The 17,175-nt window shown below is 36.5% G+C and overlaps 1 protein-coding gene across 1 annotated transcript in view; it reads right to left on the reverse strand.

Moving 5' to 3' along the window:
• Positions 1–17,175, reverse strand: part of FSHR (follicle stimulating hormone receptor) — a gene marked incomplete at its 3' end in the record, with an annotated part of 78,130 nt that overhangs the window by 32,147 nt on the left and 28,808 nt on the right. The window contains exon 2 of the mRNA XM_081331721.1: positions 10,014–10,085. Coding sequence (XP_081187847.1) covers positions 10,014–10,085 — 72 coding nt within the window. The remainder of the gene's footprint in view (positions 1–10,013; positions 10,086–17,175) is intronic.

Consider the following 17,175-nt stretch of genomic DNA (forward strand, 5'->3'; position numbering starts at 1 on the left):
CAAAAGAGGCAGGAACCCACAGTTGTTTAATAGTCAATGAAAGAAACAGGACCTTAATGGGTCTAGCAGTTAAAAGTGGTGGATGGAAAATTTGTAATTCCACACTTGCAGAATTTAGCTGTTTGGGAAGTTTAATTGACTAGAAATACACTCATAAATAGTATATTTAACAATTAATGGAATTTAAAACCATCAGATTTATGAATAAAGAAATTGTTTTTACGAAATCCCCTTAGCCAATTCAAAACGGATGACTTCTTAAGGTCTGCTTAAAAGGTTGATTGATGATTCTAGATATATCTCCCATGAAAAAGGAGTTCTATTAAACATGAAATCACAGAAAAAGCCAATTTTCTACTGATCTGATGGACTATCAGCGTATATTAAAAGCAGACTGGACAGGTTCAGAATTACAATATGTAAATATGGGTAGTCAGTTCAGGTTTTTAGGTGAACTCTTGGAGGCTGAAGCAGAGATATGTACTATAAATGTTAATATCTTCCTTTCTTTATACCTTCTTTGCATCCACTTAGGGCATTTGACAATGTTTTTACAATAAATTGGGCTGGTAAGTATTATTTTTCTTCCCCAGGAGAGAGACAGTAGAGAAAGAACATATTTAATTAACCTTATAAACAACTTAGAAAATGCAAGCACCAACATTTATATCCACCTTTATATAAATTATTCATTCATATCAAGAAATGCGATTAACTGCATTTCTATTGCTAATTCCACTACATTTCACATTATGATGAAGCTGGGAACAGCAGGTGCTTTACAGTGACACTTTATATTTCACTTAAAAAAACCAAGTTGTAAATTAAACAAAACAATCCAGTTTCTATAAAAATATGTATTTTAAGTTTATAAGCTGTCTCTTGCAATTCAGCCAAGCTGAACAACTAGATGCAGCTCCCACCTCCTTGAATACTAGCTCCCTGTAAAAGGGATTGTTTTTTATTTGAGAACACACTAGGTTTAAAATAATTGTAATATTTATCTTCTAATTTATATAGTATGCAGAAAGGAGCAGAGGAGGAAGTTACTATTTTGGCAGGTCTAGCAATTCAGAAATGAGCAGAGGAAAAACAATAGTTAGGCTTATGCTGATTAAATTTTAAGCTTTCCTGCTGTCACCGCCTTCTCCTCTTCCTCCTCTCATGTTCTGGCAGACAATTAGTCAGATAGGTTTGAGTCCCAAGAAGACCTAAATTAATCATCCTACTATTTGGTCTCTACAGTATTTAGATCTTGCTAGCCTTCTACTATTTTACCTAGTTTTTTCTGGCTATTTTGCTAAACCTTCAGTTTAGTTGAACCAGTTCATCTCCAAATGGCTACAATACTATGTTATATTTTGTTATATTTTGCAAGCCTCTCTGGGAAGGATATGCAAATTTTATACTTTGTAAAGTGCCATGATCCCAATTGTTATTCTTAAAGTTGCCTTATGCTGTCCTTTCTGGTCCAAGTTAATTATGAAGATCAAAATCAGATTTTAGAAATGGCTCCATTGTTAACATTCAGAGTTCTGTCTTCCCCTTTATAGTGAGATGTATGGATTTCTGCTGTATTTCTATTATATTCGAATCAAAGTAAATATTTCTGAATATTTATTTACTGTTGAAAACAGGAAAACCAAATTCAATTTTTTAAAAATCTTTATTTGTCCTGTTTTTGCTTTACTTCATTCCTTTTTTTATCATATTAGCTGCTATGTAAATAACACCAACTTTATATGGTTACCACTTTTACTGTTTTTAAGGGTCACTGATATATATATACATACATATATATACATATATACATATATACACATAAAAAAGGTAAAGGTAAAGGTTCCCCCGCACATGCGTGCTAGTCATTTCCAACTCTAGGGGCCGGTACTCATCTCCGTTTCAAGGCCGAAGAGCCAGCGCTTGTCCAAAGACATCTCCGTGGTCATGTGGCTGGCATGACTAGATGCCAAAGGCGCACAGAATGCTGTTACCTTCCCACCATAGTGGTCCCTATTTTTCTACTTGCATTTTTTTACGTGCTTTCGAACTGCTAGGTTGGCAGAAGCTAGGACAAGTAACAGGCACTCACTCTGTTACGCGGCACTCGGGATTTGACCCGCCAAACTGCCGACCTTCTGATTGACAAGCTCAGCATCCTAACCCACTGAGCCACTGCGTCCCTTATATACACACACATATATATACATATAGTGCTTGATTGTTGACCAGGAACAGTCAATAAAATTTTTCTGCTGATGAGCACATTTGGAATTTTGCAATTTTGTTGTGGATGATCTCATAAAATATCCACTGTGATGTATGCGGCCTGGTCACATAGCACTCCTTTACTAGAAAACAACATTTCATGATAGTTCTGTCATCCCTGTAACCTGTCAGATTGCTCTGTACCATCCTAGCTTACCTGTGCATTTTTCCTGGCATTGGGAGATACTAATTTGTAGCCACCTACAATTCTTATTTCATAAGAATGTTTACAGACCAGACTGGTGCTCTTAAAAATAAAAATGCTGAACGCTAATATGTCATTTGGTTGTTAAGCTCTTATTTTTAAAATAATTAAAGAATTTAAAAAAGGAATATAAGAATAAATATATACTGCAGATCAGAGGCCCCTAACCTTTTGGGTATCAGGGACCAATGCCGTGGAGAAAGGGTTTTCTGCGAACCAGAGGGGGCATGGTTTTGCATACTGCCCGCATCCCGTAGTTGGGGCTTTGCTTGTTTGTGTAGCCCAGTTGCTGACATGCCGCAGCCTGGTTCCAGTCCATAGACTGTGGGTTGGAGACCCATGCTGTAGATGGAGGTTTTTGTAGGTACCAGCTAAGATATCTGAGGCACAGTAATATCCAATCACATCTCACCAACTACTGTTGTAGATGGATTTTTTGATTCCCTTTCATCCATCCTCTCCCAGCTGATAGTGTCCCTTAGCAACATAGACATGTTTGTTATGTTTACATTCCAATATATTACAATTTTCCCTGCCAAAGTTTTGGTTCTGGTTCTGGTTCTGTTTACTTCTTAAACACAAATCTGCAGCTACTTCATTCTTGCCTCAATCTGATAGAAAATTGCTGTCCACTCTGCCAGTTCATCCATCTAACTATGTATCTTCTTGCACGTGCACACACTATTATTTCTTAAGTAACTTTTAAAGTGGCATATAATTTAGAAATTGTGAAAAGGAAATAAATATTTCTTGTGACGGAACTGATTTGAATGAATTATCTTTTAATTTTGAAAGCCTCGGCTACTGTCTATAAACAATTTTGGGTAAAACTACCAAGTATTCTTTCTTTTGGTTCATGACCCAGGAATTACTGTAGCAACTTGTCTTCGAATTAGTCTTCAGCTTCTCACAATCAGAATGATTAAGTAAGGTCAGCTTCAAACCAAATACTATGGATTTTCTTAAAAAGCAATAGCAGAATTAAGGAACAGACTTCATTTTATTTTTCTTCTTAGACATGAATATGATTTTTTAATGTTTAGAGCTTCTCCTGTTACACATTGCCCCACAATTTTAAAATCAGTGCATCTAAATATTTCTTTTTGTATTTTCTGATTATACAGAAATGGCAGAATAGCTGCAGATCACCAATTAAGAAGCAAAGTTCTAAACTCATCTATGTTTTAAGGTTTTGGCACAGGAGGTTGCTATAAATTAAAATGCAAATTAAAATGCAAAAGCATACACATCTTTTACTGAAGAGAAATAAAAGCAAAACATAATGTACAATAGGATGTAATAGCTACATAAATGGGAAAAATATGTTGCACACTCTTAAAAAGTGCAGAACCTTATCATTCTTTCTCTGCACTGTAAACTAAATTAGGGTTGCTGAAATCAATGCCATCATTTTGAGCCACCTCTTTGTAGTGGCCTAGTTGCAAGGCTTCAGCAATTTTTGAGAAACCATTGTGCAGACTGCAAATAGCCCCACTGAGTTCTGCAGATAAGTCAATAGCTACAATTTGGCACCCAGCTGAGAAGGAAATATCGCTTTTCCTCTGTGCACCATTTATTTTTTCCATGTAATGGTTCATATATAACCAGGTATGTATATGTAATGGTTGACCTAGGTATGTAGCCTGAGCTTATAAATATTAGCACCCTAGTTGTCTCATTAAACTCTGGTTTTATGGAGTATTGCTCTTGGACCATTGATTCCAAACATTTTAAAATACGTCTAGGAAAAGCCCTGCTCTTTGATAGTAGCAGTAGGTTATTGGCAGGAATAACGTAAACAATCAACTCCTTTTTGTTAGTTCTTCAAGAAACTGAAAGCATAACATAGTGGTCAAGGCCACTCACATTGATAGGCCTTGATGGTAAATAGCAATGCATCAGGTACTCTCCTAGTTAGGTGGATAGAGCAAAACAAGCCATAGAAGGAAGTCGTTACAGTGAGGATGTCAACATATATTTTGCCTTTTGGGCTGTTTTAGGTGGATGATTGAAATGGAAAATAGATTTGATAATTGCCACTTTATTTTAACTCCCAAATCACATCACTGAAGATCAGTTATTTGCTGCTGAGTATCTATATTGTCATCAGTCTGTGTTTTGGAGGATGCAGATATTCAGTGGCAAATAACTGATTTTATCTTTTACAAACAGCTGTTTGGTTGTGGCCCCGGGTTGAGAGAATTGCACATCCTTCTTCTAAGCAATAATTTACATTGGGAAGAGGTATGTGCTGTTTCGCTGTTGGATCATCAGTAAGTAACAGAATAAACACATGCCATAGAAGTACTTAAGGCTTGACTAAAAGTACTTCAATGGTGAAATATAACCCAGAAACTACTGGAAGAACATCCAAACTACTTGTGGTGTATTTTATCTAGTTTCTAGCCTTCAAACTGATTTTTTTTCACATGCCAATTTTTTAAGAATAAGAAAAGCACATTAAAGGCTGTTCTCTAGTTCCTGAGAAGAAATGCATATGATTATGAAAATTCAGCAGTGTGCACATTGGCCTTAGGACAAAGTGGGAGTTAAATATCTTAATTTACATTAGTAGAGATTATGCATAACAGCTACATTGTTGCAATGTACCCTGGAGAGTATAGACCACCTAATCTACATGCACTTCACTGTGCATTTTGATATTTAAGTCATATAGATGCTATTCAAGAGTAAGCATTTTATGAATTGTAATTTAATTAAGATACCTGAAAGACCATTTCAAAACCACACAGAAATAGCTGAAATAATGTCAAAAACGTACAAAAACCTGCCTCATTTGTCAAATAGAGGAGGCTTCTGTTTTTCTATCCTTTTCCCAGAATACCTGAGAAGGTCTTTCAAATGTCTCCTGGTGGGTTTTGAATGTTATCAATGGGGTTGTTTTTTGTTGCCTGTCTTTCCATTATTCCATTATTTCCATTATTAATGGGTTCAGAGCAATACTTAGTAGTAAATGATGGAAGCACAGATGCCATGTGATTAGAACCTGTTTCCACAGTTCTGAAAAGGTTTGTAAGTGCAAGTCCAACAGCCAGCTAACTAATGATCCACATGATGGAACCTACCTTTTCAGAGAATCTGAAAAGAATTGTAATTTTCACCAAACAAGGTTTCCTTTAGACTGACATCCTCGGTTGGAATTAGAAAATCTGCCCATTCCTGATTCCCAGTCAGTAAACCCACCCCAAAACAACTTCATGGTTTTTTTTTTCTCCTTCTGGATAAACACATAATGGTCTTGTAGCTCTTGCACAACATGTCAACTCTTTTCTCTTATAGACTTCGAGCGAAACAAAGAATTAGCTTCTCTAGCCTGTTTTACTCTAAGTTATGGCTTGTTTCATTTTTGTTATTATTCTTGGAATAATTAAGATCTAAAAATAATTTTTTTTGCAGGCTCTATGTTCCAGATTTGATTTTGGGTTTGGTAAGGAATAATCAGATAGTCTAGTGCTGCGGATTGGTAATCTTTGTTAAGTATAAATATGTTTATGTTAAATAAACTAAAAAAATAAAAATTCAGTAAGTGTAAGATTTAAGGGAATCCCATATTGCAAAATATATGCCTGTATTTTTAGGTGCACTGTGTATGAATGGTCCTGGAAAATAAGCAAAATCTGGACTTTGCTGCTTGTATCTGCAGTGTTATGCTACTCTCCACTTTTCAGCTCAGAGGCTAAAAGCAAAACTATACAGGATCATGGGTGGGTATGGAGGTGCATTCTTTCATATTTTGACAACAAGGGGCTAAGTACTCTAATAAAGCTGGACTGGCACTTGTATTAGAGTTGGCAGCTGTTTTAGACAATTGATGTTGGATATCATAAAAGGGCAATGAAGTACCTTATATTTATTTCATAACTTGTGCTTTTTTACTGTTAGGAAGGGCAAGAAATGGCTATGGGTTTTTCTGCCTTACTTGCAACCTAGTTAGCTAAACTTGGATGATGTCCAGTCTCATCAAGGTTCATTTGAGAAGCTGACTGGAGCAGAAGCATTCTTGCTAAGGCAAATCTTGCATGATATGGACCACGTTCATTGTTATCTTCAGACAGGCTAGATTTCTTTCTGAACCTTCAAGGAGATAGTGTGGAAGATGAGGGATGGGATGTTCTCCTTCAATAAAGGAAAACTTCAGGTTGGGTGAGATAAAGAAGCCTTCAAAAGACTTATTTGGAGTTGTTCATTTCTGTGACATGGATGCTTGTGTTATTTAAACTTTTTGAATTTAAACAGTCAATAAAATGGTATCTTGTAGTCTGGAAAATCAAGATGTGTGTGTGTATGTGGGGGGGATTTATTTATTTATTTATTCAATTTCTATAGATGATTATTTCAGTCAATGACTCTGCATGGCTTGTAGTTCAAAACATACTGTATATTACAATTAAAACACTAAAAACATTTTAAAACAATAAAAAACAACAAAAACATCCAAAATAAATATTCATAGCAGCCGAGATACCTGACCCGTTAACAATAAAGCTAACAAATGGGGCCCTTGACATATTTAGTGTCCCAGGCTTGGAAAACTACCAGGTTTTTAGAGCCTTATGAAAGACTAACTGGGTTGGGGCCATTGTAATCTCCAAAGGGATAATGTACCATAGACCAGGGGCCTCTGCAGAAAAAGTCTGATTTTTTAAGTCCCTGCCAACTGACATTCTTTTGGCTGATTTGTTAGATAATGTTGGATGGGTAGAAACTCTTGGAATAAAGGCAATCCTTCAAGTAACCTGGACTTTAAAGTTGATAACCAGCCCCTTGAAATGCACCCAGAAGCACATGTTAACCAATGCAGGTCACACACAAGTGGTGTTATATGTGCCACTTATACCTGGCACCATTTACTGCCTGCACAGCCACATTCTGCACCAATTAAATTTCCAAATGATCTTCAGGGAAAACCCTGTGTAGAGTGTCTTGCAAAAATGAAGATTTCTTGGGAGATTGCAATTCTCCCACTTGGTGTCTCTTCTGAGCCTTGAGGGGGAACTAAGGCAGAAAATAAGGCAGGTTCTATGTGAGCTTACTTGAAGTGGGCAGCTTATGCAAATTACCAAGACTCCTTAGAGAGCAGGGACAACTGCTGAATCTATCTGTAAAATGTTTATATCATCCTTCATTATCTGGAAACGAGCTGCCTGCCTTGTATAATATGTGAAAGAGTATTGATTGGGGAGGTGATACAAGGGACAGATACTGCTAATCAGAAGACAAAACTCTAAATGCTAAAAAATGACTTTCTGTTGAAAATACATCAATGTGCCATGGCAACTCTGTGGGGAAACTGCTCTGAAAACAGGGGTATATAATGAATATGCAAATACAACCAATCAACATCAGCAGCATCTGCAGATGAGAAGTAGCAATGAAATGTGAAATAGCTGACAAATTAAACATATAGGCCTTAAAACATTTATCGGCAGTAGTCATGATAATTGCGGGACACAAACTATACAATCAAGTGATATATTTGCATATAGAACAAGAAACTCCTTGTGTGAGCTTCTTCCTCCCCCCCCCCCATAACATCATGGTTGTACATACACATGCACACCAATATTAAAATGAATAGTATGCTGTTTGAAGAAAACAACTATTAATAATGTAATACTTCTATGTGATAAAAGTCATTTCATCTACAGTATACAAATTAGATACTTCAGTACACATATGGCATGCTGGCATACTGCTGAGCTGCTTAAATAAATAAATAAATCTCACAATAAATATATATTTCTCACTGAGATTTCGTGAATTAAAAATTCATCCATCCTTTCAGAGGAAAGGATGGCTCAAATAGGCTCTCTCTCAGGGCCTTTCTGTAGAAAATGAGTATGAAAATTTCAATGCATTAAACTTTGCCAGCAAAAAGAGCTTTCACAAGGAACAAGAAGTTCAAATTAGATTCAGGCCAATCCCTCTAGAGTGTCTTCTGGTAGTGAAAATGCATGTGGGAATGAAGAGCTTGGTGGAGATGACTTGCATGTCATAGGAGAAGCATTAAGCCCTTGTATAAGTGTAGTCTTTGAAATGGATGATTGAGCTTTGCTGAGCTGAGATCATGAGACAGTCCAGGTATTTTTTTCTCTGTTACAGAATTAAATAATAAATATGGGCTCTTACCAAATTGCTTGATGGATATGACCTTCAAGCTGCAATGTACATATTTGCCATTTGTGCTGATGCTCCAGGAATTGGGGTTTAATGTTATCTACTAAGAGGCAACTTTCAGTTTGTGGCCAAAGGAATATTTTGAATTGCAAGAAGTTCGATTTGCATTAAATGGGGTTATTAGTTACAGATTTCTTGTATTACTATATAGAATATTTATAATGTTTAGCTGGATTTGTACACTACTCTGTGATGAGATAAGATAAGCCATAGTATGCTTAATTATGATTTATGAATAAATAGGAATTGGCTGATCTGTAATTTGCCTTGTTTGGCTTTGTCTTAGCATATTGGTAAAATCAAAAAGCATATATAAAAACTTCAAGTATATAATTATTTTGTTTTGGGTGAAGGAACCAAGCCCAGTCCACTTTACTTCTTGAGAAAATTCCTCTACTACTCACATTGTATAAAAGGGAGGACAGTTTATTGTCCTCAGTAACAGTTGCTGTTGTTCTTGGTGCTTTGGGGCAGAGATTCAGAGCTCGACTCAGAAAGAAGCCCTTTCTGAGCAAAGAAGAGCAGGGCTGGCTTATTGTACTTGGAAATGAATGAACAACTATTGTCATCTAAGTAGGGGCTCCCATAAAGTCATTAAATCTGCAGATTATAGCAGTGGTCTTGGTAAATTGTTAGGTGTCAGCAATTGCTGCTAATCTGGTACAAGTCACCCTTAAAATGCCACTACGATCATTACTGACATATGGGGCTGAATCAGATAGCAATTTACAAAGCACCCTTTTAAGTTAGGAACTGCCTTAAATTAAATAAAAGAGTCCAAATGAAGTCAACCAAACATTAAATCCAAGGGTGTCTAGAAGGGGAGGTCCCAATCTGTAAGATGGCAGACACAATGTTGTGATGCTATCCCCAAGCCTTACATAAGATTCTGACTCCTCATGGGTGCTATTGCTTAGTCTTGAACTAACATTGCAAATGTCTATTCTGTCATTGGTTTTGGTGCTCAACTGAGTTATAATAAAACCCCATATGTGTGTTTGTGTGTGTCTATCTTTATCTCATTGCTAGATAACACTGCTTTGGAAGGCTACTTCTGTTTTGCTTTCTCCAGATCATTCAATAAATCCACATCAGTATTCTAGTTTAATTCAATCTGTGCCAATTTGATGGCTTTTATAATTGGATTGTCACTCTTATAAGTGGCTGCTCCTTATATTGGCTGGGAATAAAAGGAACTGATGTTGAGCATATTTAGAAGGCATGAAGTTGCTCTAGGCTGGTTCAATTAATACATTGTGGGTCAGGGAAGAGAAAGCATACAAGGGACCAAGATATGAAGATATATAAAGTAGACATACTGAGTATATTTGAAAATACATACATTTTTTCCACTTCTCCAAATCCCGAGAAAGCTCCTTTGGGGATGATTCTTATTTTGGTGAGGAAAAATATCCTGAAAGCACAAGAAGATGCATATTTTATTTATTAAGTACTGCATAATAAAATATCTCAAAAGCACAAGAAGATGCAGATGTTATTGAGTAGTGCATAATATTTAATATTGATTCACTTTCACATCATCTAGGATTACCTGCCAAAAATATACTAAGTTATTGAGATACTATAAAATTTCTTCAGTTTGGGCTTTCTCCTAAATCTGATAGTGGGATTCTGAAAAATGTGCACCTTTTTTTACCTTGGTAATAAAAACAGAGCGGATTAAATGAATCATGGGCAGAAGAAATATAGCTAGTAGACCATGGCTCCAGTTTGATGTAGCTGCCAGAATGCAGAGTTCAGAAGAAATGGAAAGACAAGAGTAAAAGACTCTGCTCAACCATGAAGATGAGAGAATGGGTGGGATAAAAATAATAAACCATAATAAAAATGGAATACTTAGCAAGTTAATAATATAGCAACATTATGATAGTCCTTTACAAAAAAATATAAGTGAATGAACATATTTTGTGTAAAATGCATACAGTCATTAGCAAGCAAAATTCACAGGGTATTGTTTTATATGCTTTTAAGGTTGTTGTACTGGCTTAAAAGCAGAAACTGCAAACAGACAGGCTAGAATATATTTATCTGAAGGATCTGCATTAGCTGATCAGGATCTACAATTCCAAAAAATTCAACAGCTGCATGCAGAACTAAAAGTTAAAAATCTGATTGGCTTTTGCCGGATGCTTATATTTGTTTATATAAGTGCAAAAAGGAATATTGGTTGCTTGTTTTGAGTTTGGTCACCATGCAAATCTACTAGGCCAAATTAGAGACCTTGAACACCACTCAGTTTAAGCTTTTGGGTGTTCTATAAATAAAACAAGTGAACAATAACAAAAAAAACCAAACCAAAATAGATAACAAATATCCAAGGTCAATTTAAATTTTAAAGCCTGATCAACTGTAAAAAGAATTTAGGGAAATAACTGGAAGATGGGACTCTTAATGATTCCAGACATAATAATTCATAATTCTTTAAAGACATTGTATTTGTACCACATGATGTAGGGAAACACTTAAATAGCCTTTCCAGAGCCATTCTCAGTGGGAATTCATTGGCTACTCTTTGAAATAGACTGATGAATAAGACAACATTTTTGTCTGATTCATCAAAATAATTCATAAGCTGATACCAATATTCTAATATCATACTTATTGTTTGCAAATTTTGGAAATGTTAATTTTGAGAATATAGATCAAAGCAGGTTTTAAAACATAGCTTATCCATCTCAAAATATGGCTCAATAGTTTAGTTTTATTTGTATAAACCTTAGATGAGGGATCTTCAAACTTGGCTCTTTTATGACTTGTGGACTTCAACTCCCAGAATTCCTCAGCCAGCATGCCTGGCTGAGGAATTCTGGGAGTTGAAGTCCACAAGTCATAAAAGGGCCAAGTTTGAAGACCCCTGCCTTAGATTCTACCATTTCCTTTCTTCCTTTAGTTAATTTTAAATTGGTTAAAAATTTACTATTTTTTTTCTGGAAAATCAAAAGTGTTTGTTTCAATTAATAACTATTATTTATTAAATTCATATGCCATCCATCTTGCTGTCCAAGAATTTTTCATTCAAGCCAAGAATGTTGTTTTAATACTAACCAGAGTTTAACAGAGAAACTATTACAGTAAAAATGTATAACCCTGAGTTTAACTAAGCCATAATTAATACCAAAAAGAATTTTCAGTTTGGATAAATGGTAGCATAGACTGTGTCATGAGGCTTCCTCTGGGATGTTTCTGCATTAATTTAGTGTTATATCTCTACACAACCATTATGGTTTTTAAGGATGTTTAATAGTGCAAATTATTAATGTGTTTTGCTTCATTTTGGTTTATTGAAATAAAGAGGCCCTGACCTATATAATTTTGAAAAACAGGGCTCAAGTATGTATGAATCAGAACAATGTGATGATTCAAAAGATCTCAGTTAAAAGGAGTGGAAAATTAGAATGCCACCGCTGTAATGTCTTTATACAAATCTACAGTACAGTATGTGTGTAACTGAAGAACTGTCTATATTTCAGGTCACTATGCTTGCAAAAAAAAAAATAGGTGGAAAAAGTGCTGCAGAGGAAACCCAAAATTATTCGGGGAGTTTGAAAATTTTCCCTGCAAGAAATTAGCTACAAGATTTGTGATTCTTTAATTTGAAAAAACATATGGGTGAGAAAGGACATGAATGAGGTGGATGAAATCATTCACAACATGGAGAAGATAGATAGGAAGAAATTTTTGTCCTTTCTCAAACATTAAGACCAGCAGTCATCCAGTCAAACTGATTGAAAGAAGATTTAGTGCAGACACAAGCAAGCTCTTCTTCACATAGCACATAATTAACCTGTCCAAAATGTGGTGCTGGACACCATCTTGGATGACTTTAAAGAAGAATTGGATAAATTCATGCTGGACAAGTCTATTATGGGCTGCTGGATTGTTGTCTCTGGGTTGGGGGTGATGTGTCTCCAGATAATTGCAGGGAAATAACTTTGTGAGAAATATGTCTCTATTTCCTGCTACACAAGCACTCCAGAGGAATCTACATGGTTACTATATAACCAAAAAGCCAAACTGGGATGGACTTTCACTGATCCAACAGGGCTGTTCTTACATTCTAATACCTTAATATAATAAGTGAACCTGGCCATTGATTATGGCAGATTGAATGAAACAGACAGCGTTTAAAATTAAAACAAGTTGATTCTGACAACTGTGAATAGCCTGTGATTAGACTACTTCTCCAGGTTTCAGTATTATTTTTTGTCCCTAGAACTGAGAATTCTCCTCTGAAGCCACTCATAATATAAAGATGATATCATCAACTAACTACTTTTCACAGTCTGCTTCCCCTTAGGGGTGACAGCTAATTGTTTCTTGAATTACTGCAGTTCTTGCCTCAGCAATCTTGCTCTGATAGATGCATCTTCACTTTTATCTCTTCAGAGCACAGATTTCTTTTCTAATAGCAACTATGAATCAAATTTTCTTTGCAATATTGTTTTAAAATCTTTTTTCTTTCTCTACTCCATCCATTTCTCACTTAACCCTGGATAGGGTGAGTGACTCTTGACTTGATTCTATCTGCTGCATAATGTTACTGATCATGCCTGCAGCCTCAGAGCCAAATTTCATGGCTCTGCAGCACTGGCAGATTCTTTTGGAGCATGTCCTGATGTCTGCAGGTTGTACATCCATATGTCATATACTGGTGCTTTTGCAGTCCATATTAAATGAAATAATATCCCCAAGAATATTTATTATTAAAAGGAAACTGTTGACTTAAGCTTGAAGTTCCCTGTAATGAGCTCTGTAATAATAGAGTTTGCTATTTAGTGAGTCCCATAAACCATTTCCCTGGCTTGACTCAAGGTACTGTATTTTAATGACTGCCAAATTCAGAAAATGTGACTCTGGGTACATAAAAAGAGAAAGCAAAAAACCGAAAACCAACAAATAAAAAAATGGCATATATGGTTGAAAATTACTAAACAAGAAAAAGATAATTGGGGGTGTAATACATTCTAACTCATCAAAGTGGGGACTCTACTCATCCTACCTCTAAGGCCTGGGAAGCAAGACAGGTCTTACTGACATAAAACTCTGCATGGTTGGGCCAATTGTATATTGGAGGAGGAGGGGAACAAGGCCTTCAAGATGACGGAATGTACATCTTGCAATGTACAATCAAATTTGAACATAAATCACCAGGACCTGACGGATTACACCTCAGAGTTCTGAAGGAGCTGGCAGATGTCATCTCAGAACCACTGTACCATACGTTTAAAAACTCCTGATGTGGTTCCCATCTTCAAAAAAGGAAGAAAAAAAAAACACACCCAGGAAACTATACACCCATCGGCCTAACATCAATAGCTGGGAAGACATTGAAAAAAAATAAAAAAACAGATCTGTGAATACCTAGAAACAAATAAAGGTATAACTAGCAGCCAGTGTGGGTTTGTTAAAAACAGATCATGCCAAACTAATCTTATTTTATTCTTTGACAAAGTGACTAAATTAGTAGACCAGCAAAATGCTGTGGACATAGTATACTTAAACTTCAGCAAGGCATTCGACAAAGTAGATCACAACCTACTTCTTGGTAAGGTAGAAAAAAGTGGGATAGATAGCATCACCACCAGAGGTTTTGTAACTGGCTGACAAACTGTATTCAGTGAGTAGTCCTTAATGGTGCTACATCTATATGGAGGGAAGTAAGCAATGGGGTACCACAAGGTTCTGTCTTAGGACCAGTACTCTTCAATATCTTCATAAATGACTTAGATGAGGAAATAGAAGGGGAGCTCATCAAATTTGCAGATGATACTAAGCTGACAGGAATAGCCAACACCCCAGAAGATAAGCTCAGGATCCAAAAAGATCTTGACAGACTTGAACAATGGGTCCTATCCAACAAAATGAAATTTATTGTGGAGAAAAGAAAGGTTTTACACCTGAGCAGGAAAAACCAAAGGTACAAGTACAGATTAGGTGAATACAATCCTTGGTTGTATAAACAGAGGTATAGAATCAAAATCATGTGAAGTATTAGTACCACTTTATAAATTCTTAGTAAGACCTGCAATAGTTAGTCATACAAACCCTTCAAAATGAGAAAGTCTATAGTAAATAATCAACACATGCTAACATGTCTTTTAAAAAGCTGTATAACTTCATTTTTCTAATTCAATGTTTAAAATCTTTTTAAAAAAAATATTGGGTCCTGTGATGAAATGAAACTGGCATTGTTGTCTGTGCTTGGGAAAAGCAGCTGCAGCCAACTCCTTTCTTAAAGCTCAGCACTGCTCTTGTTTTATAGGCTGTAAAAGTTTATTACCCAGAAACCTGAGAGGGCTCATGCATTCATTCATTCACTCACTTGCTCACTCACAAATTTACTCATAAGAATCCACACCAACTTTCCAGCTGCCTGGCTAATTGAGCCACACGCTGCATTTCAAGGACACTAAAGTGCAGAGGTAGCCTCATTCCATCCAGACCCTTAGCTTACAAAAGCAAATGCTAAGATGGAGTGTATAGGTGTGAGGGGAAAAAGCAGATGGGGAAATGAAGGCAATGTCTGGAGGTTGGCAGGTATTACAAGGCGGCAAGAGGACTGCCAGGACCACAAGCAAGGATGGGATTCCTGTTTGGAGCTTGGGAGCAACTAGGAAAAGAAAAGAAATGACAGCAGGCTGGACTCAGGGAATTCTAAAAGAGAAAGGGAAGAGAGATAAGCTCAAAGAATGGATTTTATTAAGCTAATTTCCCTTCTCAGGAAAACAGAAGCCACCAGACAAGAATCTCAATATTTGCCTAGCTGTACTTCTAGTGTATGAGGGGGTATAGGTCCCTGTGTTAGGGATATAAAAATCTGCAAATTAAGTGAAGATGAGGACATAAAGGCATTTTTTTTGCTATGTCTCAATATGTGTCAGTGTCACATAAATGGATGAAAGAAAGGTGGGAGAGCTAGGTCCCACCAATGCCAACAAAACAGGTTTTTAAACTTTACAGTGGTATGTAACACTAAAATTTTAATATAAACATCCCTTCTTATCACCATGTGATCATAAATTCAGCCATCTATTCTAAATAATAAACTTTATCTAAACTTAATTTGAAACTGTTGAAAAATGCAGTGATTTTGAAATGTAAATTTTTTCCATATAAAGAGTTGCCCTTGAGCTGGGTAGCATTTGTTGATAATAAAAAGAAACTTTGGTCCTCACTGTTTTACTCAAAGAATGGAAAACAGAAGGAAAAACAGTTTGACATCCATAGTGTGTGGATATTGGGAAAAATATGAGTGCTTAAAAGGAGCTCTTTGCATTTAATTTTTTCACAGTCTTTTCAATTGTCAGCCATTCAAAATACTGCTGATATAGAACACAGATAATTAAAACAATTTTAAAGGCATTAACTAAGAAGCATGAGCTTTAGTCCTAAATCCATCAGTCCCATTTCTACTTGGATAACAAGTAGTGGTGTGATAACAATTTTGTGCTCAATGTCCTGCTGAGCTAAATAGACGTAGAAATTGGAAGACTTTTTCATCTATATGCTACAATTATGCAGAACAAAGTGCTATCAAAAAAGTAATCGGTAGAAAATAGATTTTTTTTGTTAGTATCAGTGTTTTCTGGAGTTAAGACATCAATTCATATTTTTCCTTGAAGAATAGGGGGATCCTGTAAGAATTGGGGCTCTGGCTTCTGGATGCAAAGTCCAACACTTGCCAGACATTTCCAGAGTTTTCTTCCTAGTCTGGTTCAGCAGGAGAAGATGAGATTTTGATTTAGTCCTAGTGCAGGGGTAGGCAACCTCGGTTCTTTTATGACTCATGGACTTCAACTCCCAGAATTCATAGCATAGCTGACTCAGGAATTCTGGGAGTTGAAGTCCATGAGTCATAAAAGAACCGAGGTTGCCTACCCCTGTCCTAGTGTATGGGACAGTTTAACTCCATGTTCTCACTCAGTGGGTAAAGAGTTTCTGTGGTTCTTTGCAGGAATCTAAGCAGATCTCACTCATTCAAAATAAATAAATAAATAAAAACAAAATAAATCCAGATTCAAAAGGAGGAAGGTAAATTTTGATCCCTTCACCCACTTAGGTAAAGAGTACAGCCCTCGTTTCTGGAGACTTCATTAACATCTCTGTAAGGGCACAGTGGCTCAGTGGGTTAGGATGCTGAGCTTGTTGATCAGATGGCCGGCAGTCTGGCGGGTTGAATCCCGAGTGCCGCGTAACAGAGTGAGCGCCTGTTACTTGTCCTAGGTTCTGCCAACCTAGCAGTTTGAAAGCACGTAAAAATGCAAGTAGAAAAATGGGGACCACTACGGTGGGAAGATAACAGTGTTCCGTGCGCCTTTGGCATCTAGTCATGCCGGCCACATGACCACGGAGACGTCTTCAGACAAGCGCTGGCTCTTCGGCTTTAAAACGGAGATGAGCACCGGCCCCTAGAGTCGGAAACGACTAGCACACATGTGCGGGGGAACCTTTACCTTTACCTTATAGTTTTTCTGGCAACAGTT

Source organism: Vipera berus (genome assembly GCF_964194415.1).
Source record: "Vipera berus genome assembly, chromosome: 1".
In the NCBI taxonomy this organism is placed as follows: Eukaryota; Metazoa; Chordata; class Lepidosauria; order Squamata; family Viperidae; genus Vipera; species Vipera berus.